We start from the raw sequence: 26,272 nt of genomic DNA, 5'->3' as shown, positions 1-26,272 counted from the left end.
TCCCTCGGACCTCAGGCCTCAGTCCCCCTCCGGCTCTGCCTCCACCCCTCTTCCGAGTCCCAGGTCCCCATCGACCTCCTTCCTCTTCCCAGATCTCCCATCCGAACCCTACCCAAGCAGCGGCCATGGCGATCGCGGCGCGCGCCCTGCGCCGCCTCCCTCTCCACCTCTCCCCTTCGCTCTCTCGCTCCTTCTGTGCCGTCTCCCCGGCCGCCGCATCGGCCACCCCGGCCCCCGCCGCCGCATCCGCCAAGGTCGCCGACCGCATCGTGCGCGTCCTCGCCATCGACCCCGACGGCGCGCGCCGCGAGGTCGTCGGCCTCTCCGGGCAGACCCTCCTCCGCGCGCTCGCAAACTCGGGGCTCATCGAGCCGGCCTCCCACCGCCTCGAGGATATCGACGCGTGCTCCGCCGAGTGCGAGGTCCACATCGCGCAGGAGTGGCTCGAGAAGCTGCCGCCGCCGTCCTACGAGGAGCGGTACGTGCTCACCCGCGCGTCCAGGAACCGAGAGCTCAACAAGCACGCGCGCCTGGGCTGCCAGGTCGTCCTCGCGCCCGAGCTGCAGGGGATGGTCGTCGCCGTCCCCGAGCCCAAGCCGTGGGACATCCCGTAATGACGTGCCTTGACGATAGGCAAGGCAGAAAGGTGCGGCTTTTGACGCTGTGAGCCTTCCTTCATTCCCCAGGCTCTGTGCAGCTGTGCCATCCCTTTTATGTTACGGATTTGATGAAGAATAATGATTTGATGAGCAAAACTTGGTGCTGTTGGTTAACTTTTGTTCCTTTGAATGTGGAATATAAGGATGATGTAATGTGGGATCCCCTTGCAATTACCTCAGTTTAATGTTTCATGGTTTGAAGTTTTGCACATTGTGATGTATATGGTTGATGTTGCATCTTGGCCTTTGCATTTCCATTTGATAATCACTGTTTATACCAGTGCAACTACACTTGATTTTAAGGTGAGGAGATAGCCAATCTTCACAAGGAAATGTTGAACAATAGTAGAATTCCAGAATTATTCTCTCAGAGCTATTGATATACCTGCAAAATACTGTATGAACTAGAGCAAGTTCATAGTTCCAAAGCTGTAAAATCTTTTGGTGTCATGTCTTTGGTGCTAGTTCATCTGTGATCTGAACTCTATTGGTAGTTGATTAAATGCATTGGAAATTTTTGTCAACCGAAACTGAAATGTGATGCAATAACCATAAGTTAATTGAAATTTCAAAATGATTAATCTACAGTACCCAGCAGATTGGTCAGATTTAACAGGATTGCACAGGCATTATGTTTAACATATTGTGTAATTTGCTAATTGGATGTGCTTAAATTAATAGACCACAAACTAAAAACTATAATGTTTGTTTGCTTGTGAGCGATTAAGAATTGCAAATAATAGATCCAAAACTCTTTTTGATAGCTGTGAACAGTTGGTGAAAGAACTTGCTTCTGGCAATTGACCATGGTTTTTTAGATGTTCAAGGTTGGGCTGTTGTTTACTGCTATATTCAGGATTACACTTTAGTCTCATCTACTTCACTCCAATGGCATGTTATCATGCATTTTCTGTTAGGGAGGTCAGATTTACAGGATCATACTTTTACATCTTTTTTTGCCTTTGTTTGTTTCGACAGCCTGCCTTCTTGTGATTGTCGCAGGCATAACTAAAACATCAATCCTCCGTTTGTACTTAGAGTTCAGAGCTTCAGATGCTGTAATTTGTGGTGCCCTGATGCTGCTCAGACTGCAGAACCTGAAATGGGTGGCGCTGAGTGTATTTTGCTTGCTATTTTAATTGAAATCAGTCAGGTAGCCATGTTCCTTCAGTGTCGAAAAAACGATAAGCTTCAGAGGCTGGAATTTGTGGTGCCCTGATATTGTTCGGACTGCAAAACTTGAAATGGTTTATGCTGACTGTATTTTGCTTGCTATTTTAATTGAAATCAATCTGGTAGCTATGCTCGTTCAGTTTCGAGAAACGATAAGCTTCAGAGGCTGGAATTTGTGATGTCCTGATGTTGTTCGGACTACAGAACTTGAAACGGTTAGTGCTGAGTGTATTTTTCTTGCTATTTTAATTGGAATCAGTCAGGTGTCGGAGAACCAGCTATCGCTTTTCGTAGAGCTCGGTATCCATCCGAAACAAGGTCATTGAGTACCTGGAGGTTGGAGATGGCAAATAAAATCACAGGTTACGAGTGTATGGTTTCCTAAAGAGCAACGCACCAGCGCCATTCTATGCTGTGTTAATTTCATGCTTTTTGAGTCAGTTCAGGCTATCTCTTTAACCTGTGGCCACTTAGGTAAATGGAGAGGTATCTCTTTGCGCACATGGACAGGGGTTGGCAGTCTAAAATCATTTTGGATGGAGTAGCAGATTTGATTGAACGTGTACCACCTAAAACAATTGCAACGGTCATCGAGTCATTCGATGCTCGAGGCTATTTCTAACGTTCTCAGTTCACCCGAATACGACATTCCTCTCACAATTTGAGACTCCCGGGAATAGCTGGTGACAACCAGTCAACCACAGCCCACACACAGCTTATAGACCAAGGGACCTTTCCTGGCACTGATGCCTATCAAGGCTACCATTCGCATCAGAGGATGAACAGGAGGCAGCCAAAAAGAACCATGACCGGGCCAACTGCCAAGGTAACAAGTGAAACCAGGAGCGTCCAGCAAAACAACACAGCTGACATGATTGCAGACCGAACCACGCCTACTAGTTTGTGAGCAAACACCATCTACCAACCAGAACAAAGTTAAGTTCACAAACATTTTTCATTTACTTAAATCGAATAATCCATCCTGCAGCTAGAAATTTAAAACACAGTGCCAGACACCAGTAACCTCTGGATGTTACAACAGCAAAACTACATAACAAGACGACATTTCTCATTGGATGTTTCAGTTCTGAGCTGTGGTGGCTGTTCTTTCCAGCCTGAAACCCGGTAATGCTGCAGCATCAGGGGGTGCTGTGACCTGTGAAGACCTGCTGGTCTTCTGACTTCTAGCTTTCCATTGCCTTCTGCTGAAGCTGGTACAGCATGTTGGACGCCGCAGAGTCCCGTGCCTCATGGGGGGTGACCTTGTTGTCACCATCGGCACTCAAATTGAAATCTGGGCCCGTAAGGTAGACACTGGCCTGGTACATATCTGTGAAGATAGGAATATAAACTGTTAACAATGCTCCAACAGCATGTAGGAACTAAGAGCTGTGAGAAAGATTGCCCCAGTTGGAGCAAAATAATTTCCGGTTATAGTTACAAGAGGACATCCGACTAATTCAAACTATGATTAGGATGTCTAGGTTCTAAGCTCATGCATTTAGGATGGTATAAAGTCATAAAGACAACTTGGGTAAGCACTGATCAAAGACTGACTCTAAACTAAAGGTAACAAACAGAACTAATCTCGGTTCGTACATGATAATGCAGTATGTGTGCCAGCTTTACTATGCAATAAGAGCAGACTCCACAGCCTAAATCTGATTGTTACATTCTGAGTTCTGACGCCTATATGGTCCAAGGACTTCATACTAAGCCATGAAGGAACTTGAAAAAGACAGTGATTATCATTCACTTACCACCTGTAACTGAAGGAAGTACTTTGTATCTTGGAAGAATCCAGTTGCTGTCACGGCATATATCATCCAGTTCCTGCAAGGCCTCCTTTCAGACAGGATCGGAGAAGTGGTCATATAACAATTTATTCCATCAGATGGAAGTTTCTTGCCTGGCATTTGCTGCGTAGAAGGATGGCTTCTTTCAGTTTCTTCCTCTTTATGTTCATGGTTTGGCATCCTTCTCCAGAGCAAGTTGGATTGGCAGCTTCCATCATGTTCCAGCTATTCTCATATTTCTTTAGGATTGATGCCACTTTAGGTGTCATCTCCCCTTCTGCACATGGTTTGAAAATGACAAGTATGTGCTTGATAGAATTTGGAGGTAAAAAGATTGAAGTTGATAAGCAATAATCACACCCTAGCAACATACATTGATAGATACATAGGTCTACAATTATTCCAGATGAATGTAAATTAAGCTGCTAGTTGTCCTTGGGAGGCTAAACAGTGTTGATGCATTTCTATGCTGCAGCCTTGTTTTGATGGGATGGTGATGCCCAGCTCCATCCATTGGGCCAAAGGCCCCACATAGACAGGTTTGAAATACCACCAATCAGAGCCTAAAAGTAGTGGTACATTTTAGTTGCCTTGTGGAAGGACAAGTTGTTTACGGACCATGTGATTTTACACTGTTACTGTCCATTTTAGCCAGATTTAGTTGTGAAGAGGTAGAATACCTGTCAAGATTGTTTGAATTTCCATTTCATACTGAGCACTTCGATCTCCAAGCATGCAAAGCTCACGGAGCTGAAACATAGATAGATTAAGACGAATACACATCAGCTTATCAAGGAAAAGAAGAATTATAATCAACAAGCACCGTTGTAACTTCTGAAATGAAATACAATATGTAACATACAGTATCATCCCGCATCTTCCGAAGTAACTGCAGTGTCGCATACTTTTGAACATTCATGCTACCTGTGATGCCACCTTGGTTGCAGTTTGAAGTATACAGATTAAGATTTGGGAGCACCAATATGGAAGTAATCAATAATAGGAAAAACTAGTTTCCGTCGGATAGGATTGTCCTTACCAGACTTTTCTGAGACTTTCTCCTTTTGGCTCTCCAAAGCATGATTCTTAGTTACAGGATCAACATCTAGCGCCTGAAAATGATAATTAGTCTTAAGCTCATTTAGTCAAACTGCAATTTAGCTCATCTTTACCGGAAAGATATCTTGGGGCATGTTTCTACTCTTAGAGTGCTCCTCTGTTCTGTCCTTGTCCATCTGGACTCCTGAAATTGAGTGATTTTATCACTATGAGGAGAAACAACAACGGATCAGTAAAAATCAAAGTACTGTAAGACTGAAAGACTTACTCGCTTGTAAGTCTACAGACCCTCCATTTGTTGATTTTGTGGGTTTTGCACTCACGAATTTTAAATTTTCCACATCTGGAGCAGCAAGTGAATCAGTTTCTTTTGTGGGGCTCTCACCATCCCCATGCTCCGTGTAGGTAGCAAGTGTAGACCTGAAGGTTTCAGGTTTTCTTTTGCTGTTCGTGTTGCTGTTTTTTTTATTTTTGCTGTTGCCACTATCACCAACTGCTTTTACTACCTGTTTATTTTTCTTTGGAGTTGAAATGTTTGTGGCTATTTTCTTCATTTTAGACCTGCTATTGGCTTCTTGTTCCTTCAAACTTTCATCTATTTCAGAGTGGGATGAAGGGTTTCTATTTTGAAATAATCGTTCCTTTGGCACACTCAGTGAACAATCCAAAGGCCATTCCCTGCAACATGTCAAGAGTAATCTTTAGCCATTAATCGAAACAGCTGTAGCACGACACAATATAATATTACCGCTTCCACACATAATTAGCTGAAATATGTATACCTGTTCCGGACGTTTAACAGAACCTCCTTATATGGCAGTAAATGATAACACTCAACAACATATGTCGTTGCAAGATACGGATCACGTCTAAATATAGGACCACTCATCCTGTCGAAGGAAAGAAGAGAGAGCAACACAAAAACATTAAGAAGTTATTATCATTGAAAAATAGCATATTAACAATGTTAATGAACAAAAAACGTGAGTTATGGAGGGCACCAAATCTAACTCGAGATATGATATATATTAACCTGTCGACCAGAACTTCTAAAGGCCTTTCCTTAAGCTTGCTATTGACATTTTGCTCATACTGCAGAACGAACAACATCGTAGCTGTCCCCTTTTTACTCAGTGAGTACACACGATGTTCTTCGAGAAAACGCAAGCTTGTGCGCTTGATACCTGTTAAGACATTAGTGCGTAAGACATACCTATTAAGACATAATTGCGTAAGACATACCTATTAAAGACATGAGTGATAGGTGCACAAACATAAAATTTGCTGAGTCCATAAAATCAAGCACATGATTCCACTTCCTACGCCACTTGTGTATGTATCAAGCACACAAATAGGAACATGTGTATCAAGCACACAGATAGGAACAATTTCAACACGAACGTTCGTTGCCAACTTGCCATCAGCTCACAATCTATCTTACTCCAATGTGCCAGACAAGCATGATCATATTAAATAATGTTTCAATAGCAAACAGCTTCTATAAAACCAAACCAAATGAGAGGACCAAGCCACACCAGCTAGTATAATTCTGCAAAGTGACCATATTTGTAAAGCTGTGCTTGTTGGTGAACCACAATTCTACGGATTAAGGCATGGACCTGTAGCCACAAGGCTGCATCTAATTGCTCTACGAGAAAATAACGAACTAAAGGTGCATCCAAGCATACATGCAACACATTGTAAGTTCAAGAAAGTAACTCTTGTATAATAAACTGTAAAGGGGAATAGTAACAGACCTGTTTTGAGCTCCACCTCTGAATATGCAATCTGCTGGAGCACGTATGGCTCTGAAGGAAGTGCTACGGATTTATTAGTTGACTCCTGCACAGACAAGTCACTGCTACGCGAGCCACCTAATGCAGACTTGATATCTTTCTCCAAGAGCGAAAAGACGCCCTTGGTTTCAGATCCATGCTCGAGCAAGCACATCTTCTTTGCCCGATCGAGAAGCAGAACAGCGACCTTGGAGATTGGCCACATAGTCATCTCGGGGGAGTCCTTCGTGGCGTCGAGTGCCTCGGCAATGTCGCAGGCGTCGACGACTGCCTTGTCGGTGACCGAGAGCCCGGCCCCCGCGCCGTTGCCGCGCTGGTCGTGGACCTGGTTCAGGTACACGAGCAGAGCGTCCCCGGCGGTGAGGGAGGCGGTCATGCAGAACCGCTCGGGGTCGGCGAATTCGAGCTGCGGGAACTGCTTCCGGTGGTAATAGTTGTACAAGAGAACCGTCGCGTGCATCTGCGCAACCACAAAAAAACACATCGTCGTGAGGTAAGTTGTAGCTAAGCGACTGCCAAAAAAAAAAAGTGTGTGGATGTTGCTTCGAAAATAAAAAGTGGGTGATCAACACAAAGCGGTACAACAGGTCAGCACGTAGAAGCTGTGAATTCCGAAAGTCCCAAGCACGCAGCACCCGCGCCAGCCACATCCACCCAAAATGAATCGCACGGAGAGGAGCCGCAAGCTCCATGGCTGCCTAGTGAGGTAAGTTGAAATTAAAGGAATGTGATCAACAACGAAGCGGAACAACGGATCAGTGTGTTACCCGCGAGTTCCGAGTGCCCCAAGCACGCGGCACCCCAAACCCACCCCGAAACGGAAACGAATCTCACGGGGAGAAACCGCAATCCATGCTCTGTTCCCCAACCCCTCCCCTCCCGCAAAACCCCACTGCCAACCGCGTCACTACCCACAAACGGCAACAATGGCACAAACCGCTACAAACAAAATTCTCCTCACCTGACGCGCCACGGTCTCCTGATTCTCCGGCTTCAGGGCCTCCTCCCGCCGGAGCAGAGCTGGCAGCACGAGGTGCTCCACCAGCAGCTTCACCGCGTCCTCCAGCTCCACCACCTCCTCCCCGCCGCCGGCACCGCCGCCTTCTACCTCCATCGCGGAACCCGAGACGTGCGCCGCGCCGCCGCTTCTAGGGTTTTGCGCCGCGGGTTGGGATTTCGTTGGGAGGGGGTGGCCGCCGTTCCGACGAGACGGGACTGGAATGGCAGGAAAATGGAAGGCGAGGCGCGATCGCCCAGGTGCCGGGGGAGGAAATGCAGAGAGGGTGGGTGGGCCGTGGGCGGAGAGCCGGGCGGGGGCGAGATCCGCCGTCCGATGCGGAGCCTGGTGGATCGGGGCCGTACGACCTGGCATCACGAGGAGCTGGCCGCGGGGAAAGGCTGGCTGTTTTTTTTTTGGGGGGGCTTTGATGAGCATGAGCTTGCATCGGTTACTACTCGCGTCGCGGTGCTGACTGGATTTGACTGGAGCAGACTTCTCACAGGTTGGAACGGCACGGGATCAAGCAGTCTTTTCACCAATTTCGCGTGATTTTTTTGTGCGTTTTTTTTTACTTTGGACCTCGAGGTCTCGCGACCAAGATGCTAATTAGGCGTGGCCACATGGGTGAGTTATCCTGATACGATAGTGCTAGTAGTTAATTAGTTGGTGATCATGGATGAAATTTATGTATTATAAACTTGACACTAACATATTTTTCCTTCCCGATAATCCGATCCATTTGTTCTCTGTGCTAATATCATCATTCCCCATCCCGATGATCCGATCCCTTTATTCTTATTGTCCTTCCCCCACAACCGACCAATCATTTTGTCCTCCATCCCCTAGCACTAACATCATCCATCCTTCTTCCGATAATCCGATCCCTTTGTCCTCCGTATCCATAGCACTAACATCACCCTCCTCACGTGATGCCAATTCCTTAGTCCTCGTGTTAGTAACACTAACATCATCCTTCCCCCTCCTGATGACTTGATCCTTTTGTCCTCTACGTCAATAACACTAATATCATCCTTTTGCTCCCGATGACCGGCCCGATCCTTTTGTCCTTCGTGTCCGTAACAACACTAATATCATCCTTTTGCTCCCGATGACCGGCCCGATCCTTTTGTCCTTCGTGTCCGTAACACTGACATACTTCCCCTCCCGATGATCCAATAACATTGTCCTTCGTGTCCACAACACTACAGGAAGTTATATTGAATTTAAGTGTTTCTTCTCCTGTCTACTCCTGTTTTCCCACTTTCCCTCCTCTTTCTCTAAATCTAAGATGCTTGAGGGCTCCGACGAGAAAGAACCACCTTCTCTAATGATAGGCTCCTCCGGTGAGCTATTCCAGTTAGGAGATCGGGGTTGGAGGTTTGGGGTTAGGAACTGGCTAGCTTCTCACCATTGTCGGGCTAGAGGGAGGTGTGAGGAAGAAGGCCGGATTGATGGTGGAGGTGGTTGGTGAGCGCGCACTGCTGGGTGGGGGTGGTGGAGGACAACTGGTAGGAAGGGTTGGGACGGGGCATCAAATCGGCATCCCGACTAAAACTAGGTTTAGTATGGTGGTGGGAGGAAGAGGCAGACTCGGTGACGGGGAGCCGCTAGGGACGAAGCATGAGGGCAGGGCAAGGGTGTCACATAGATGGGATGCGAAGCAATCTATGAAGCAATCTATGCAACGATCTACAATTTTGTGTGAATTTTTTTTGCAATGTTTTTCTCTTTCTTAGGAATGTGAAGTTTTGCCACAAGATGTTTATTTAGACATGGGTGGCTTAACTTGGCAATTGTGTTCCTATGCCAATTCCTCCATCAATTAGTTGGTGGCCATTGACAAAATTTACTTTTTATAGACTTAACACAATCACTATCCCTCACCCTCCCGATGACCCAATTCCTTTGTCGTTTGTGTCAGTAACACTAGCATTATCCTTCCCATCCTGATGATCCAATCCCTTTGTCCCTCCGTGCCCGTAACACTAAGGAGAAGTTATATTGAATTCAAGTGTTTCTTCACCTCCCTATGATCGGTTCCTTCCTTTTATCTAAATCTGAGTTGTTTAGGGGTTTCGATGAGAAACAACCATCTTCTCCGATGATAGGCTCATCCTGCAAGCTATTTCAGTTAGGAGATTTGAATTGGAGGGTGGGGTTTGGGTTCTAGTTTGCTTCTCTCCATTGCTGGGTTTAGTGGGAAGGCCATTGAAGAAGGATAGACCAACGGTGGAGGCGGTTGGTGAGTAGGCACCACCGACCGGGGTGGTGGAGGACAACGTGGGAATGATCGGGATGGGGGTGCCAAATTGACATCCTAGGATTTCTACAAAATGACTATTTCGAGGCCTAAGAAGGGTACATGATTTCTACGCAGTGCTTTTTCCTCCTCCCACTCGACCGCGCTATCTATGTCTCCACTGCATGACTGTACTCATGCAGATGACATGCCTTTGCCGGCTATCCCCTCTCCACCAGCAGCCGATAACGCTAATGCCGCCTCACCGTGCTGTCTAAGTCATCAACTCGTTGCGACGACACCCCTACCCTCCGCTAATCACAATGACAGCCCTGCCCAGACCTAGCCCGTTCGCTCGAGGCCACCATCGATGTTGAACAGTGCTTTGCCACCTCACCGCTCGCCCGTCAACATCCGACCACTACCAGGCTTCTCTTATATCAGGAATTCAATGTCCGAGGGAGAGAGCAACCTTAGAGAGAGGAATCTAAACCCTCGAACCCCTCTGGTTCAAATGATGGTGGCCTCCATCGTCATTGGCGGCGACACCGATGGTGGCCGCGACTTGCTTCCCTTTCTCCTTTATTTTTTCTTTTCTTGCAAAACTAGTTGCAACCACTAGTGACATAATATAAATTATATAAATTATGTTTCATCTGATTTGCGGCTCTTTTAGACTATTCGAGTTTTTTTCCTCCAAATCTCTTCAAACTAGTACAATATATATTATTATTTTTAAAATATACCCCCTCAAACTAAATAGTAAATGATTCCACATGCAAGTAAATAAGAAATTATAATATTAGGATTGGCCAATTGGAGAAGAAAGAAACAGGAAGAAAGGTAGCTGGCTGCTGCCGCCAATTGGAGAAGAAAGGAGGAAGAGCTGCTCGTGGAGGAGATTGATGCCTAGGGACTACTCTACGGTGACTTGCTGGATGCCTAGATTGGAGAGGGAGAACCTGTTGTTGTTGGTTGGATTTGGAGCGGAAACGAGAGATGGATGGGATTAGATCTAATGTTAACTCTATATTTTTTTTAGTTAGAGTTGGTGAAGCCGGACGTGTTTGGCAAAGTTGGTGGAGTGGAGTACTGCCAAACACCTCCTTAGTCAGATGCTGTTGGATCCCATGAATGGCAAGCGGGTCCATGGTAACAGTAGCTAACGGAGATGTTCTCTCATGCATCCTTGTCTCTCCAACCAAATAAACCAATAAAACTGTTCTATCTCCCCGACCAAATACAGAGCTGGAACCATCTCATCCATAAAATTAAAAATGAATTAATTCCATCCTACTTCGTCCTCCAACCAAACGCTACCCAAGAGCCTAATATGACAATATGTATCTTCTAGCTTATGTTACAATGGATTAGGACATACACAATTCTTTATAAGAAAACTTGTGACAAATAACAGACACTCATTTTTCTATCTCATGGCTGGTTCAATTCTTTTGCTAAGCTGGTTGCATTTCTAGCGGATCTTGCAAACTCATTTTTGTTTCTCCAATTGCTCGTTCAATTCCTTTAATCAGCTGGTTGCGTTTCTAGTGGATCTTCATCAGGTGTTGTTTTCAGTCTATGTATTTTCCTACAATTTAGTAATTGGATGTTACATATACGGTGATGGTCTGATTGTGTGCCTTTGGCCACTATGCCCGTTGACTTCTACATTAAATCCAGTAAGTCCAAACAGCATCCGACCGCCAGGATCAAAGCAGTGGAAAATTAGCTGTTAACAGACGATATTACCAGAGCAATTTCCTTCCTAGTCAAACAAAAACGAAGCAAAAGACTCGAAAGGTAAAACATGCTCACGTAGGCTCTCATGCCAACCAATGTATTCAAGCTTACATATACGAAATAAAATTTGTTGCAAAAAGTGTTATTTGGAACAATAACATTAACAAATTCTGCCAAGCAAAATCCAGTTTACAAGTGTTGCTGTCCGACCACAGTGAAGGTAGCCACACACTCTGTCCTCTTTGGTTGGCTTTGCATCATGCAGATCCGGTGAACCATTTTAACCCAAGGCACCTAAATTATGTCTAGCTGTCTACCTCACAGAGTCCGGCCCAATGAGGATATCAAGGGGTGAGCCCATGTAATGTCAGGAGATCTGAGAAGAAAGGGTGGTCTTGTACCAAGACCAATAATTTACCCGGAGGGGATCACATTTCTGCAGGATACAGCAAACAGTGGTTGCAAGATCAGCATCTGCCACTTCAGGATCAGAGTTCCTTATTGGTTCAAGAGTGGCTTTAAGTTCATCTGAAGGCTGCAAACCCGAGCGAAGAAGATCAAGCAGCAAGCTCAAAGCAAATACACAACTCCAATCGTTCTTCAAGACCTTGAGACAAACATCAGAGATGCGCTCGTCACATACTAGCAAGTTATTCTCGCCCTTGTATAGACCCTTGAGGTATCTCCAAGGGCTTTCATTCTGAGGGTTTGCTACAATAGCTTCAATTGTGTAATCTACTTCTGAATCACGCATCGCTTTAAGGCCACCAAGAAGTGGTGATCTTGTTATTACAAGATATCTCTGTTGCAAAACAAAATCAACATACTTCAGTGCAAGCTAAATAGGTGATCCCAATTAATCAGAAGAAAAAAAAGGCACTGGGAGGCAGGACAAGCAGACATGACACAATGTAACAGGCAATAGAAAGTCAAGAATAGTCACACAATAAATTTGTATGCGACAGCAGTATGCTGTTATCCACTTTGTCCAGCTTTGACCACTAATTACATGAAGCTACCTCTGCTGGCCATATGAACATGGTACCCAACACTCTAGTTTTATAATAGTTTTTTTACAATGAAAAGGTTTACATAGGTCAGCATGCAAAATTTTACAATGCCATACATTTATAAACAGAGGAAGTAAATCAGAAAAAAGTGTACAGTTCTGCAGACTCATAGGATGAAATCGACATGAAATGATCTATGAAGCTCAAATGATAAGATAACCTAAGGGTGAAATTGCACCCGAAACTAGACAAAAGTTTAAGAGACAAATAGCACAGAGCATGACCTGATTCCAAGCTGAATTATTGAAGACATCTTCCTCAAGTAGCTGGTTGCAGTACTGCAGTTCACTCTCCCATCCACCCAATGCTTGAAGAACCCACTGCAACAGTTGTAATAAAGCAATATTGTTAGTAGAACAAAGCTTGTACTGGTACTCTTTTTTTAGTAATCTTGTACCGGTACTCATAGCTTAGCTTAGTGCAGTACCCAAGTGTGGAATACTTATTATATAGTAAAATGGGATGTGCATTGTGCATACCTGCCTATGAGACCAAGCATGGTAATTTTTGGCATCAATAGCAAGTATTTTCATTGTGAATTCATGCTCTTTATTTGCAACACCAGGCCCTAATTTCTCAGCAAGCCATCTCTTATGATGCCTGAAAATTATAATTGGACCCTGCAGGGTTAATCATGATTTCCATAGCAATGAAAGATGAATAAAATTTATAATTACGGAAGTCGAGAAATTGGCAATTGTTTACACAACATCCACACCCACAAAACAGGATATTAGTTTCCATGAAATACTAAATGTGCTATAAGATTTTTTTTAATAATGGAACTCACCAGATTTGGTAGTTTTTTGGATTACATAAGGCAATTTTTTCGACAAAATTCATCTCTTCCAGTAAATCAGAATCCAATGCTTCCAGAATAAGGCGCCTGAAATGCCAGACCTATCAAGTAAACAATTAAGTCTGTAAGTCAAAAAGGTAACTACCAAAAGGGTTGATTGATATCAAAATGGAATACATGACAATACTTAAAAAGCAGGGTTTGTACTAGCAATAGAACAAACAACAATTCTGTGATAGTAAACAACACCATTGCTGTTCAAGAATAACATGGCATACTGCATTAAGAAACATAACACAGGGAGAAAAGTATGGCCAGGAAGCATGCTATGGCCTTCTACAGATACCATAGACGATGAAAAAGCATGCTGCATGAATGATAGATGGTGTCAATATCAGAGTACAGACTATCTAAAGCTGCAAACAGGTACCTATTTGTCCACTTTACATGGAAATTCCAACTCTCTAAAACTGGCTCTACCACACTGCTTGTTTCTACCTTCTGTAGCATTGTTGCATGCTCATAACTGGACCATAATAGTAATGGTTCAGAAATTTTATCCATTGTAGCCAGTGAAGCTCATGACCACAGTACTACATGGTTTCAAGTCAAAACTATAACTAAATGGCTCAACCTCTATACTAGAAAATTATTCTTTCCCTTAAAAAATTCTCACCTAACCATAGAAACTTTAATTTTCAATAACCTCATGAAAATAAAGTAGAGAAAAAGAGAGAAGAGCGCAATTCTCACAGTATAGTTGCCGGGGTTGAGCTCGATGGCCTCGGCAGTGAGGCGGAGGGCGCGGGGACTGCGCTCGCCAGCGAAGTACAGGGCGCGGAAGTAGTCCATGACCTCGCGGAAGTCGTCGCGATAGGCGATGGGGACCACGGGGCTGGGCCCATCGTCCTGCGGCACTGGCACCACGTCGGCCAGCTCCGGCCAACTGCTGGGGCCGGACTTAGCGTGCTCCATCGGCACTGGGGAAGAAGACGAACCTGCTCGAGCAAGGGAGGATGGATTAGAAACGCACCACGAAGGACGCGAATCAATCCAGGAATCGGAAAAGGTTAGGGCTACGTACCAACAGAAGAGATCGATCCCAATTCGGCAATTTCCCGGATGGATCTCCGCTTCACGCCAATCCGAGACTGGTCGGTAGCGGGGTCGAGGAGGACGCCGCCGCCGCCGTTGGTCGCTGATGAAGCCGACTGGTTGCCACCAGCCTCTAGGCTACCCGATGCAGGGGAAGGCGAGCAGGCCAGCTTCAGTTCAGAGGAGAGGCGGCCGGGATGGAAGGGGGCGCCCGCTATGCTCTGCTCCTGGAAGCGCTGGGTTCAGGTGGGAGCGGGACCCATAGGTCAGTGAAACAGAACACGACGTCCTCCTCAAACTTTCGACTTTCGAGTCTTTGATCACCTGCGACCTTTAAAATATTTTGTTTTATTGGGAAACATAGAAATCGTGCACAGATCTTTCTTCAAAATGCTTTGGGTAATATCATATTCGTTGAATTTTATAAATTTATATTCCAATAAAAACAGTAACCACAATTATACTGAAGAATTGTAATTCTTTAAAAAAAAGTACATTGAAGACTATGTTACTGTTCAAAACAAGTAATTTCTTATTAGAGAAATTAACAGCAAACGGGGAGTGAAGAAAACAGTCTTTTTCTGCTGTACTCCATATACTTCTGCTGTACTCCATATATCAGATCTGACAGTTTAAATCGCAATGGAATATCTTTTTTTTAAGTAAACCGCAATGGAATATCATCCATACCATTTGAGTCAGCTATCACGCATCTGACTGTTCAAGCGCCGTACACTCAGCAGAATTAACAGCACGCTCTAGAAGGAAAATGAAAAGGAAGGGGAACGAGATCCAGAAAAATCGCCAGAAACTGATCTGGAACAGCTAATATTTACAAAACTGGAGTTTCATGATCCTCTGCGATTTGAGCAGGCACATTGAACTTTTCTCTCTTCTGAGACAAGCCGCATTGACCATTTGAGCTATTTGAAGAAGAATTTCCAGATCTCCCTCTCAGGGGGCTCAGAGACAAGGTGCACGCCGAATATGCCTTCTTCATCCACCAATGCTCGCAGCTGCCGCACCGCACTGCTTGAACCGATGTAGTTCTTCCTGGCAGCAAGATAAAGCACTCCATATGGTGGCCGCAGGCACTGCAGAACACCAACAGTAGGATGCGGCATGTAAGTAAAGGTGATATTTTCAGGGCAGATGGCAAATCTGCATAATGCATCCAGTATCCATGAGAAGTACAAGATGCAAGGTATCCCAGCACAGCTGACTCAAGTCTAAAATCTAGCATGATAACACCTTAACAACATAGCCTCCTAGTGTTTAGAACGAAAACACAGAGAAACCTGAGCAGCAAGAGGAACATCTCATTTGTATGTGCTACTGATCTTGAAGCCTATCATTTGTGAATTTTTTATGCTAATTGATAAAAATTCTTATTGCAACATGCAACCACAGTCTATACTAAAAATCAAGGCCAAGTCACTAGACGCACACTTTTTTTCAGGCAATATTATATTCCACTTCCTGCCTGGCTGATATGATGTCACATGGTAAGAATTTCCCAAAAAAAATTGCATGGACAACAATAGTAGGAATTCCTGAGCTAACCTTTTTTATGAGCAAATAGAGGTTTTGAAGAGAACTTGCAGAGTAAGGGATCTCATTGACTAACACTATGTCATATCCACCATCTCCTGTGCTGGTCTCATTTCCCCTCTCCCAGGCACGACTGCTCGATAGTTTTCTTGATCTTCTTGATGAAGTTTCATGGCAAATATTGTTTCCATCCTGACTGTTGTACCCATCCAAAAGGTCATCTTCACAGAACCCTAGCCCTATACCTGAGGATGCATCCACATCATCTTCCTGAATTATTGACAGAACTGTGTGCAGCTCCTCCCACTCCCCAGCATAGAAATGAATATCTTGAGGTAGTTGTTGCCGTGATGGAGTAAGGGGGCTTCCTTGATGGTGATTCTGCTTGTCTTGAGCCTGTTCAAGGTTAGCAAGCACATTCGGTATTGTTTTGCACCTTACTACTTCTGCACTAGGATCCTGAAAATGAACTGTTGTAGCTCCCTAAGAATGTTTAAAAGGAAGATATTAGTTACTATACCATGATAGATTGCTAAATAAATAGATATTAATAGTACATTCGCCAAACACGGAATGATGGAAGTGGAACACTACAGGCAATTTGTTGATGGAATGATAGCTCTGAAATAGAAACTGACATCATGTTAATAGAAAGTAAGAAAAAGAACTACGGATAAATGTGTACCTTCAGGCAAGCAAATATGCCAGGAAGCCCGTATCCACAACCAAGCTGCATAAGGAAAAAGAACTCTTGGAAGATGTTTAAGGCAATACCACATCCTTGGAAGAAACATGTGTGCATTGCTGAGGCACAACTCATTCTAAACCGCATTTCATGTCAGCGAGAAGCTTATTTTACATGTACAACTATAGTCCTATGCCCATGAGATTAGATAGCAATGATGGTGTCTATGGAAGATAAAAGAAGGAAAAAACCATCAGTCAAATGGATACTAATAAATGCTGATGACACCATTCATCCTTTGTTGGACAAATTCACATCAGCTCCATTTTTTTGTTTTACTTTACTGGATTGCAGCATTTGAACTGCTGCATAAATAAATCAATTTTAGCCAGAAGTATGATATTTTAACAAATGCATGAGTTTTTTTATAGGTAACTTCACCAAATATGAACTGTTGTTGCATGTGAACATCTATTTAAGCAAGGAAAATTTTGTATAAAAAAAACAAATAAACATGAAATGCTATTGAAGAAAACCATAGATTTATTTTAAGGCCTACAGAATCTGATGTGAAGAATGAATATATGAAGCAGCTACATAGTTGTACCTCTAAAACTTGTTTGCTTCTGAATGTCAATAGGCCATCACGGATCTCATCTTTAAGTACATTTACTAGATCAATTGAACTCTCCCAGCATTTTAAAGGTCCTACAGTAGAGAATAATTATTTGCAGCTGTTAGCTGTATCATGTAGCAAGTAAAGTCATAGAACTAGTGAGGGTACTACATTACCTTCACCTTTTGATGTTACAATATCAGATTTAGATAGTCCAATAATATCAACTACACTGATCTTTCCCTGAAACCAGTTAAACACAAGATCAACCCAAACTAGTGAAGCAGGGAAGAATAAGACATGGAGCAGTTTTAGCATACAGAGTGGAAAAAAATATATCGTTTCAGTAATTAGCCTGTGAGCAGCTCCCATACAGGCAATGAACATAGATAACTTCAATCACACTCCTTCCCCCGATAAACTATAAACTGGAATTTATTTAAGAAACTAGTAGGAATATGCAAGCAACCAGGGAAAAGCAAGCACCTTGAATATATTCATGCCGTGCAATTCAATATTTTCGCCTGCATACTTGTATGGATGCACATTCTACAGACCAATGTAATGAAAGTCAGATTAGTCAGCGCACGATAGATAACAAATGATCCTTATTTCTGTTGGGATAGCTCTCAACGTGCAGGAAGGAAAAGCAAAAGGCAGTGTAGTTTGCCATGAGCAAACAAGAGGCGAAAAGGTTGCACCTTTGATGGGACGATCTCAACTGCTAGGGAAGGTAGGTGCGGCTCCCTCTCTGGCACAATGTTGACGCAGTGGGCTGCAGTCCTGTCGTGAGATAGTAAGCCAGCCAGGCACTGCGAGAGCAGCGATGGTGACCGCATTGTGTTGTTTCTGATCTGATTGAAACAGGCGGTCAGAAATCAGGGTGGAACAAATTGCAACAGCATCAAGTTGAAATAGTTTCCCATTTCTGTGCCATTCTACATTTGCACTCAGGATTTATAAATGATAGTATCATGTTTTCCCATCACCATCTAAGATTAAGATAATAATCTACAAATCTTAGCAGCTGCATCCAACATCAGCACAGCAGTCCCCAATAGAGGGGTGAAATTAGAAATGTATTATTTTTCCCGCAGCACCAAGAGAGAATATTCAAAATCCATATCATCGAGTGACAAAAAAGAAATCTAAAAGACAGCAAAGTTCTCAACGCAGAAGAAACCAAAAAATAGACCGACGAGGAAGCCTTTACTCACTTGGAACTGTTGGAGCAAGATCTGACCTCCAGAGACCGCAGGAAGACAGCGAGGGATCACAAAATTGAACACGGAAGCCTGAAGCCTTGTTCTTTGAGATTACCAAGTGGGAAGAGGAAGAGAGGCGACGAGCAACTAATCAAAAGAAGGATGGGGCAAGAAAAAAGTTGGAGCGTTGGGGACGAACGACGACGAGAGTGAGAAGTGTGAGCTGCTGCCGAGTGCGGAACCGGAATGCAAATGCAACTATGCCATGCCGATTTGACACCGGACTGGGGCGAGCTGAAAGAAGGGCCATCGATTTGAGAGAAAACTACTAGAGTGCCACCGCTTGTTTGAACAAGGCCTGAAAATGAGATGAGCTTGGCGGCCGGGTTAGAGGGCGACAACAGGCCGCGGGTATCCGGCCCGGCTCATCTCGGCCCACTGCAGCCGTGAGCGGACGTGGGGTGGCGACGCCGAGGCCGACGGGCAGCCAGACAACCCGCGAGCGCATCCCCCGAGCGCGCGCGCAAGCGCCGCGCCGGAATTAGGCCGGGGAGGAGAGGGTAAGTGAAGGTCTGGAGGCACCAGGGCGCGAGCGGAGATAGCGAGCACCCGGCGTCCGGAGCGCCATGGGTGGTTGCTACTCCGCCATCGCGGCCACCAAGCTGAAGATGCTCCGCTGCGGAGGCCGTGGCGCCGCCGCCGTCATCCCTGTCACCAGCCGCGACATCGGCCCGTGCTGCTCCCCGGACCACGACGGCAACGTCGTCACCGCCAAGAAGAGGAAGAAGAAGGGCAGGAAGGGCAAGAAGCGCGCCTCCATCCTGGGCGACGCCGGCGCCGTGGACCCGGACTTCGCGCGGCGGTACCGGCTGGGCGCGGAGCTGGGGCGCGGCGAGTTCGGCGTCACGCGGCGGTGCGAGGACGTCGCCACGGGGGAGGCCCTGGCGTGCAAGACGCTCCGGCGGAAGCGCCTGCTGCTGCGCCGCGCCGGGCCCGACGCGGACGACGTGCGGCGCGAGGTGGAGATCACGCGCCGCATGTCGGAGCTGGGCGCGGGGCGGGTGGCGCGCCTCCGCGAGGCGTGCGAGGACGACGACGGCGTGCACCTCGTCATGGAGCTCTGCGAGGGCGGTGAGCTCTTCGACCGCATCTTCGAGCGGGAGCACTACTCCGAGCGCGCCGCCGCAAAGCTCGCCCGCACCATCGTCGAGGTCGTGCAGGTACGGTAAATCTCCCGTCGATGATCCGCCGCAGATGCCCGGCAACCAGCATCACCTAACGCCATTCCTGCCTCATCAATCACGATATAGCTGTGCCACGAGAACGGCGTGATGCACAGGGACCTGAAGCCGGAGAACTTCCTGTTCGTGAACAAGTCGGAGGACTCGCCTCTCAAGGCCATCGACTTCGGCCTCTCCGTGTACTTCAAGCCTGGTACTAACGCCTGCCACATCGCAAGCTCGCTCATGACGCCATGCATCATGTTCAGCTGAGATCAATGACCGTGCAGGGGATCGGTTCACCGAAGTGGTTGGCAGCGGGTGTTACATGGCTCCAGAGGTTCTCAAGAGAAACTATGGGCCAGAGATAGATGTGTGGAGCGCTGGCGTCATCCTGCACATCCTTCTCTGCGGATTCCCTCCGTTCTGGGGAGGTGACTGCAGCTTCACCATCTTCACACTTCATTCAGCATTGCTGCAGCCTGCATCCGTGGACATTGCCGCATTGCGGTTCTTCCTCTGTCACCAACTCATCATGGCTGATGTGATGTTTCTTTCACAACTGAAGATTCCGACGAGAAAATTGCGCAGTCAATACTCAGGGGAGGAATTAACTTACAGAGGGATCCATGGCCCAAGGTCTCCCAGAATGCAAAGGACCTTGTCAAGAAGATGCTTGACCCGGATCCTCGCACGCGGTTGACGGCAAAGCAAGTCCTTGGTAAGTGACCTTCAGCTCAGTTTTAAGTTTAAAACTTGAATGGAAAGGGCAGACGGCATTCCATTCATGGAAAGACATACTAAGAGTTTGGTAACTTCTGGTTCATTATTGGCATTATTCAAAAGGCGGCCTAACAATGCTGCATACTGAACTATGATCACGTTTCCCTCCTAAAAAACAGAGCACCCTTGGCTAAAAAATGCCGATAAGGCTTCAAATGTGTCACTCGGGGAGGTTGTTCGAGCCAAGCTGAAGCAGTTCTCGTCCATGAATAAGTTCAAGAAGAAGGCACTTGGAGTAAGTTGCATATAACTTGCTGTTCGTACCCTTATTTCCTAGAAGTACGGCACACTTCAACGCGAAGCATTTGCCAATGATTAATGAAGGTCGTCGCCATGAATTTACCGGTGGAAGAGATTGACAAATACACTCAGATGTTCAATACGATGGACAAGGACAATGATGGTAATTTGTCACTTGAGGAGCTGAAGGAGGGCTTCCGGATAAACGGTCATCCTGTTCCAGAGGAAGAGATAAAAATGCTGTTAGAAGCGGTGAGTGCTAGCATCACCATTTGTATTCGTATACAATGTAGGATTAGGATGACTGGAGTACTAGCAACTGAATCATAATGAATCAAGTGGAAACGGTATAAATTCTATCATGTATCATTATTGCGACCAATCATTCCCCCCTGGCCACAAACCTAAAAGTGTGATTTGCATATGAAATTAATACTTGTACTATAAAGGCGCACAAATCAACTAGGGCTCCAATGATCTAACACAACTTTCTTCCTTTTGCAGGGTGATATACATGGGAATGGAACATTAGAATGTGAAGAATTTGTAACAGTTTTACTTCACATTAAAAAGATGAATAATGATGAGTATCTACCTAAAGCTTTCAAGTTCTTCGACAAAGATGGGAATGGTTTCATTGAAATGGAGGAGTTGATGGAGGCTCTAGGTGATGGTGAACTAAAGCCTAATGGGCAAGTGGTTAACGATATTATTCGTGAAGTTGACAAAGATAAGGTCAGTAAAATAATTAATCAAAACTTTAGTTACTTCAATATTTGTTTTGTGGGCTTAATCACTTCAATATTGACCGCACCATAATTGCAAAAAATAGGGAAAAGAAGTGGCTCACCAGTTACAAAATAGCTTTCAGTAGCTATTTGAGTACTGGAATTATTTATTTCAGTAGCTATATTCAACAGGATGGTCACTGACTTCCATCTACATATTTCTCATCCTATATTGCACATCACATGCTTATTTATGATAGTTGACATTTTATAAATATATTCAACAGGATGGTCGTATCAGCTATCCAGAGTTCGAATCGATGATGAAAGGTGGATCAGACTGGAGGAATGGCTCTAGGCGGTATTCAAGAGCAAATTTTGATAGCCTCAGTCATAAGCTGTGCAAAGATATTTTATGACAAGACAGTAGGTTCCAAACAGCACTTATTGACTGACAGTACCACGCCCTCAACTAAAGAGCAAGTATCAGAAGACAATGCAAAAGCAGGAATACTGGGTTAAAGGAGACCCCAATATCCCAGTTGCATGCTTGACAAACTTCATCAAGCAGCAAACCCTCTGGCATTTGTCCTTTGTTCTGGAAGCAGATTGTACAATTCCTAGATACATATCCATGACCTAGATATAGACAGATGCAAGGAATCCCCAGCATCCATGCAATCCACTAACCAAATTTTGACATTTTACTACCATATCAAAATTAAAAAAAAAAACTGTCCAATTGAATGTCTAGAATCAAAAACAGAAACCCCAACTTAAACAGATCAAAGAGCTTCAAGTTGCCAAGAGGAAGAACGGTAGTTTTGCTTAATCAATATTTGTACCAAAAAAATTGGAGTACACAGTAACACAGCACCATGAACTGTGATGAATTAATCTGAAACAAATTAGAGTAAATGGCACGACTTGAAAGCTAAGTATAAATTTTCTTATGTGCAATTCAATAGTTCTGTATTGAAAAAACATACATTGTGTGACTAAACAACTACATAAGATAAAGAAAGTCGTCTCGAAAATTAGCTGTCAAGGCATAAAAAAAAGTCCTAGTTTTGAACCATATTGGAGACAACAGAAGTGTGCATCGCAAAAACATGATTATATTTTATAAAAATATAATTCGCCCAAAATATTTACCAAAATTTACCTGAAAATCTGTGCTTGATGGCGAAAGGTGAGTAGTCCACTTTTCCAGGATTCCCAAGAATCATATCACTGACCATTTCAGCAGTGCCTAGTGCCTAAAGGAAAATTAGCAGAAGGAAATTAACTCTTCTATCTTCTTACAAGGGAAACAACAATAAAAAGGTAGAAAGCAGAACGCCAACACCCCTGTTGACATGCAACAGATTCATCTATCTCAGATGGAAATTAGGAATATGCCATCCCTCATGTATTCAACCACCATGGATCAGCTCTAAAAGGTAACAGTACACGATTGGTCTAACACGACATAAAACTATTCTGTACAATGATATGGACATGCTGGTATATGGGGGGTTCGTATCTTTCTTCGATATGAAGGAAAGATCAATCGCTATCTAAATGATAGAACCACTGCACGGTACCTTTCATATTTGAACCACTCAACTAAATAGAAAAACTATTCTAACACAAAAACAAAAACTTTTTTCCCGCAAAAAATTGATATAGTGATCAGTGAATCACCAGAGTAAGCCCGTTTCCTTCATGTCCTGTCGCAATCAAAACATTTGGCAGATCAGGGATAAAGCCAATAACTGGCTTTCCATCAGGCACTGAAATAGATAAGGCGTTTGTTTCTGTTAGTAGCAGATAAAGGGCACGCAGCTAATACCAATTGCAATGAAGAATTCAGACAGGTTTTCTTATTCTTATTAACAAATCTTACTGTATGGGCGATGCCCGATTCTGATTTGCGTATTCTGATCAATATCTAGAGGAACATTCTTCATTGCAGGAAAGAACTCTCCTGCACGTTCCCATATACACTTAACAACGGACTTATCAACCTCCCGCGAAAAACCTTTGAACTCCCGGCTGCTTCCTGTAACATACAGCTGCAATATGTTCAACCATTTTCTGTATGTCCCTTAAAATGGAATTCTTGTTTCTGGAACACAAAAGAGAATTAAAAAAATAGAAGTGTTTGCTCCTAAGAACAAACTGGAAGTTGGAGCAAAGGGAGAATGTGCTTCGTAAATTACCTAGAACCAAATTGCCCTTTGTATCTAAGGTTGCAGTCATTGATATAGATAAAGCACCGTGCTCATCTTCACTGGATTCTGAAGCCATATGTGTGCTACTTGACTTAGCAACCTGATGGTCAACATATCCTACCTCCATTAGGGCATGATTTAGCTTAACCTTGTCGAATTTCTCCACCACAAGCAGATGACCCTGAAATGGAAACATGTGAACACAAAAATTGCAGAAATGCTACACATAGCAAGGGCTAACATATGCGAATTGAGAAATATATTAGACCACAAATGTCAAACTGTGGCCAGCAGATGAATCTGAAATAGTTCAATTGTTAGCTAGCATGGGCATGGCATTTTCACAGGCTCCTTTTGACTGTCAATCGCTTGCCTTAGTTCAAGCAAAAAAGTTAAGTAACTATTGTTTACAACGCAGGTATGATTGTTTCAAAGTCAAATTGAATGAAATTAGCAGTACTTCGAGGTCAAAACAAATAATCAAGAACCCAAATCCAATGCAGTATTACTGGCTGTGCTGCATCTCAGGTAAACATTAAAACAAGTCTGACGAGAAAACATAAAGTCCAAGTCCTCCATACTACTTTCCATATTATGATGACCGATAGTACATGGCTGGAAAAATTTCAGATCAAATATCAATCCAAAAAGGTTCAGATATACCTTTCGTGGCTTCACAGGAATATCCAATGTCAAAGCTGGTTCTAGGAAACTATGCAATAAAGATCGAGTCCAGGCACCAGAAGCAATTACAATAGCTTTTCTGCCATACAATATGTTGCTGGAAGTTTGGACAGCTTCAACTGCTCCAGTAACCTCCGATCTGCATAGAATAAAAATCAGTTGTCATTTATCAGTGATGCAGAACTTTGGCATAGAAAACAGAAAAGCATCTGAGTTCCTAACAGATAGATAGCTAGTCTAATAGCTGGAAGTATTCTTCTATTAATGAATGAAGGTTGTCTGAAAAGAAGCCCGAATACCTTATTAATGACATGGCAGGATCATTATAGAGCTCCATATACCTTCCTTCTGAGGAATATGAGTTATTGGTCTTACATAAGTAAAAATTAACCAAGAAATATCAGTGAGACACTGTTGATAGCACATGTTTCAGAACAAAATCAGAATTCTGAAGAAAAAACCTTTTCAATCAAAGAGACAGCCTGGAACGCATCAATCTGACAGTCTTGAGGCAAGAACAGAGCACCACCATCTTTCCCAACACTGAGTGCCGGTTCTAACGAATGTAGTGTAGATGCAGACAAGAATTCCGCATGTATGCCAGCCTGAGACAGAGCATTGGTCCTTTCCTGCAATGTGGCCAGCTCTTCCGAAGTTCTGCCAACTAGCAAGCTTCCTTAACAAAATTGATAGAAGCATTTTACTTTATGTTCGAAATTGTGACTGAGACTGAGAAATGGAACAAAATAATACAGCACAGGGAATGTAACATCCACGAATCCACGATAGGACATCTAATCAAAGGATATCAGTCAATTCAAGTACTGTATGGATGATCTTAGAAACCAGACCGTCAGCAAATCAAGTTTAGAATGGTACAGAGTAGCAGGAGTGGTATCAAATCCACTAGACAGTAAGAGATGGTAATAATCTTTCACTAGCAGTACCATTCATAACAAAGCATAGTAATATACTGATATCATAGAGATTCTACTCCTTAGATCTGTTTGCTAGTGTTTAGATACATTGGCAATTTATGCAGAGACCAATCAATCACCATCATAGGAAGACGAAAACAGCAAAACAGCAGCAGCATGATTCTACCTGTCCTCATCCAACCCAGCCTCTCCCGCGCACCGCCGCCGCCCTGGCCGTCAACCTCGGCCGCGAGCTCCTCCCACAGCTGCTTGCTCCGCATCGCCAGCTCCCACATGTCACTGCCGGGCTTCCGGTGCGACATCCATATGTATCCCTGCCCTGCGCACGACGAAGACGAACCACACCCAAAGCCCCAAACCCAAGAGTATCACATCAAAGTCCACGAATACTGACTTGCCAACTTGCGCGCGAAGGGAAGCGTACCTGCGCCAGTGGCGCCTGAGCAGGGGACGGCGGCGTCGGCGACAGCGACGGAGAACGGGGTGTGGAGGAGCAGGTGGCGCGCGATCGCGAGCCCCACAATCCCGGCGCCCACGACCACTACGTCGTGGTGGGAGGCGTCGGCGGCCGTAGCACCGGGGGGCTGGACCTGGGATTTGGGCCGGAGCGCGCGGAGCCGGCGCTCGCGACCGCGCCATGGGCCGAAGACGCAGAGGCGCTGGGGGTGGCGCGAGGAAGGCGAAGCGGAGGAGGAGAAGCGCGTGGGGCTAGGGTTCCGAGCGGAAGTGAACGCGATGGCGGCATCCATTGGAAGCGGAGGCGGGCTGGTGGACGGCGAATCTGCAAATTTCTCGTCTGTAGGGTGGACGGAGGAGGTAGTGACTGACGAGTCAACGGCCTCTCGCAGTTTACAAGCAGACGCTCCTACGAGGCGTTTGCTCCGGGCACACATAGCCGTATGACCCAATCTTGCACTGGGCCGTGGGCCATTGCTCGTTCGGCCCGTCTACTCGTGCTCATATCTTCTCGCTTCTCT

General features: G+C 44.8%; 6 protein-coding genes across 8 annotated transcripts; 2 read left to right on the top strand and 4 right to left on the bottom strand.

Moving 5' to 3' along the window:
- On the top strand, positions 1–868 carry LOC117845299 (uncharacterized). The gene has a single exon (XM_034726289.2). The coding sequence runs from the start codon at positions 126–128 to the stop codon at positions 612–614; it is 489 nt and encodes a 162-aa protein (XP_034582180.1). The 5' UTR covers positions 1–125; the 3' UTR covers positions 615–868.
- Positions 869–2,768: 1,900 nt separating this feature from the next.
- On the bottom strand, positions 2,769–7,771 carry LOC117845298 (uncharacterized). The gene is made up of 12 exons (XM_034726288.2): positions 7,445–7,771; positions 6,445–6,943; positions 5,721–5,871; positions 5,470–5,577; positions 4,956–5,365; positions 4,801–4,871; positions 4,668–4,740; positions 4,491–4,564; positions 4,309–4,378; positions 3,742–3,905; positions 3,593–3,665; positions 2,769–3,162 (listed from the first exon to the last, which is right to left on the bottom strand). Exons 1-12 carry the CDS (start codon positions 7,595–7,597, stop codon positions 3,017–3,019), a joined length of 1,992 nt encoding a protein of 663 aa, XP_034582179.1. The 5' UTR covers positions 7,598–7,771; the 3' UTR covers positions 2,769–3,016.
- A 3,750-nt stretch (positions 7,772–11,521) lies between these two features.
- LOC117845435 (protein farnesyltransferase/geranylgeranyltransferase type-1 subunit alpha) lies at positions 11,522–14,686 on the bottom strand. Its single transcript, XM_034726482.2, has 6 exons — positions 14,419–14,686; positions 14,088–14,332; positions 13,326–13,435; positions 13,015–13,135; positions 12,760–12,855; positions 11,522–12,267 (listed from the first exon to the last, which is right to left on the bottom strand). Exons 2-6 carry the CDS (start codon positions 14,307–14,309, stop codon positions 11,833–11,835), a joined length of 984 nt encoding a protein of 327 aa, XP_034582373.1. The 5' UTR covers positions 14,310–14,332; positions 14,419–14,686; the 3' UTR covers positions 11,522–11,832.
- Positions 14,687–15,060: 374 nt separating this feature from the next.
- LOC117845434 (uncharacterized) lies at positions 15,061–18,900 on the bottom strand. 2 transcript variants are annotated; one of them, XM_034726481.2, is made up of 8 exons: positions 18,499–18,900; positions 17,983–18,130; positions 17,768–17,830; positions 17,458–17,524; positions 17,273–17,373; positions 16,666–16,710; positions 15,993–16,463; positions 15,061–15,523 (listed from the first exon to the last, which is right to left on the bottom strand). In XM_034726481.2, the coding sequence occupies exons 2-8, from the start codon at positions 18,118–18,120 to the stop codon at positions 15,353–15,355; spliced, it is 1,056 nt and encodes a 351-aa protein (XP_034582372.1). In that variant the 5' UTR covers positions 18,121–18,130; positions 18,499–18,900; the 3' UTR covers positions 15,061–15,352. The 2 variants fall into 2 exon arrangements, with proteins under 2 accessions (XP_034582372.1, XP_034582371.1); XM_034726480.2 differs by having other exon boundaries at positions 17,983–18,135; positions 18,499–18,895.
- A 43-nt stretch (positions 18,901–18,943) lies between these two features.
- LOC117845436 (calcium-dependent protein kinase 22) lies at positions 18,944–22,120 on the top strand. Its single transcript, XM_034726483.2, has 8 exons — positions 18,944–19,706; positions 19,797–19,920; positions 19,997–20,140; positions 20,275–20,427; positions 20,609–20,724; positions 20,814–20,981; positions 21,234–21,464; positions 21,745–22,120. The coding sequence occupies exons 1-8, from the start codon at positions 19,113–19,115 to the stop codon at positions 21,874–21,876; spliced, it is 1,662 nt and encodes a 553-aa protein (XP_034582374.1). The 5' UTR covers positions 18,944–19,112; the 3' UTR covers positions 21,877–22,120.
- Positions 20,463–26,268, bottom strand: LOC117845432 (uncharacterized). Of its 2 annotated transcripts, XM_034726477.2 has the most exons (10): positions 25,720–26,203; positions 25,462–25,614; positions 24,819–25,033; positions 24,657–24,727; positions 24,337–24,496; positions 23,662–23,854; positions 23,346–23,501; positions 23,144–23,232; positions 22,623–22,716; positions 20,463–20,943 (listed from the first exon to the last, which is right to left on the bottom strand). In XM_034726477.2, exons 1-10 carry the CDS (start codon positions 26,186–26,188, stop codon positions 20,939–20,941), a joined length of 1,605 nt encoding a protein of 534 aa, XP_034582368.1. In that variant the 5' UTR covers positions 26,189–26,203; the 3' UTR covers positions 20,463–20,938. The 2 variants fall into 2 exon arrangements, 1 of the variants encoding a protein (XP_034582368.1); XR_004638066.2 differs by lacking the exons at positions 20,463–20,943; positions 22,623–22,716 and having other exon boundaries at positions 23,346–23,514; positions 25,720–26,268.
- Positions 26,269–26,272: the final 4 nt, after the last annotated feature.

The sequence above is a fragment of the Setaria viridis genome, chromosome 2 (genome assembly GCF_005286985.2).
Source record: "Setaria viridis chromosome 2, Setaria_viridis_v4.0, whole genome shotgun sequence".
NCBI lineage: Eukaryota > Viridiplantae > Streptophyta > Magnoliopsida > Poales > Poaceae > Setaria > Setaria viridis.
The sequence above is the reverse complement of the archived record's forward strand: the minus strand, read 5'-3'. Positions and strand labels throughout refer to the sequence as shown.

Excerpts from the sequence above, each read along its gene's own strand:
- LOC117845299 (XM_034726289.2), top strand. The coding sequence starts at position 126 with ATGGCGATCGCGGCGCGCGCCCTGCGCCGCCTCCCTCTCCACCTCTCC.
- LOC117845298 (XM_034726288.2), bottom strand. The coding sequence starts at position 7,597 with ATGGAGGTAGAAGGCGGCGGTGCCGGCGGCGGGGAGGAGGTGGTGGAG. Across the intron at positions 5,578-5,720 it reads TTAGAAGTTCTGGTCGACAG|GATGAGTGGTCCTATATTTA; the intron begins GTTAATATATAT and ends TTCCTTCGACAG. Across the intron at positions 4,872-4,955 it reads GTCTGTAGACTTACAAGCGA|GAGTCCAGATGGACAAGGAC; the intron begins GTAAGTCTTTCA and ends ACTCAATTTCAG.
- LOC117845435 (XM_034726482.2), bottom strand. The coding sequence starts at position 14,309 with ATGGAGCACGCTAAGTCCGGCCCCAGCAGTTGGCCGGAGCTGGCCGAC. Across the intron at positions 13,436-14,087 it reads TCAACCCCGGCAACTATACT|GTCTGGCATTTCAGGCGCCT; the intron begins GTGAGAATTGCG and ends TTTACTTGATAG. Across the intron at positions 12,856-13,014 it reads ATGCTTGGTCTCATAGGCAG|TGGGTTCTTCAAGCATTGGG; the intron begins GTATGCACAATG and ends CAACTGTTGCAG.
- LOC117845434 (XM_034726481.2), bottom strand. The coding sequence starts at position 18,120 with ATGCGGTCACCATCGCTGCTCTCGCAGTGCCTGGCTGGCTTACTATCT. Across the intron at positions 16,464-16,665 it reads GCATATTTGCTTGCCTGAAG|GGAGCTACAACAGTTCATTT; the intron begins GTACACATTTAT and ends AAACATTCTTAG. Across the intron at positions 15,524-15,992 it reads TCTATTTGCTCATAAAAAAG|TGCCTGCGGCCACCATATGG; the intron begins GTTAGCTCAGGA and ends GGTGTTCTGCAG.
- LOC117845436 (XM_034726483.2), top strand. The coding sequence starts at position 19,113 with ATGGGTGGTTGCTACTCCGCCATCGCGGCCACCAAGCTGAAGATGCTC. Across the intron at positions 20,141-20,274 it reads ATTCCCTCCGTTCTGGGGAG|ATTCCGACGAGAAAATTGCG; the intron begins GTGACTGCAGCT and ends TCACAACTGAAG. Across the intron at positions 20,428-20,608 it reads GACGGCAAAGCAAGTCCTTG|AGCACCCTTGGCTAAAAAAT; the intron begins GTAAGTGACCTT and ends CCTAAAAAACAG.
- LOC117845432 (XM_034726477.2), bottom strand. The coding sequence starts at position 26,188 with ATGTGTGCCCGGAGCAAACGCCTCGTAGGAGCGTCTGCTTGTAAACTG. Across the intron at positions 24,728-24,818 it reads CTGTCTCTTTGATTGAAAAG|ACCAATAACTCATATTCCTC; the intron begins GTTTTTTCTTCA and ends TACTTATGTAAG. Across the intron at positions 22,717-23,143 it reads AAGGAAACGGGCTTACTCTG|GCACTAGGCACTGCTGAAAT; the intron begins GTGATTCACTGA and ends ATTTTCCTTTAG.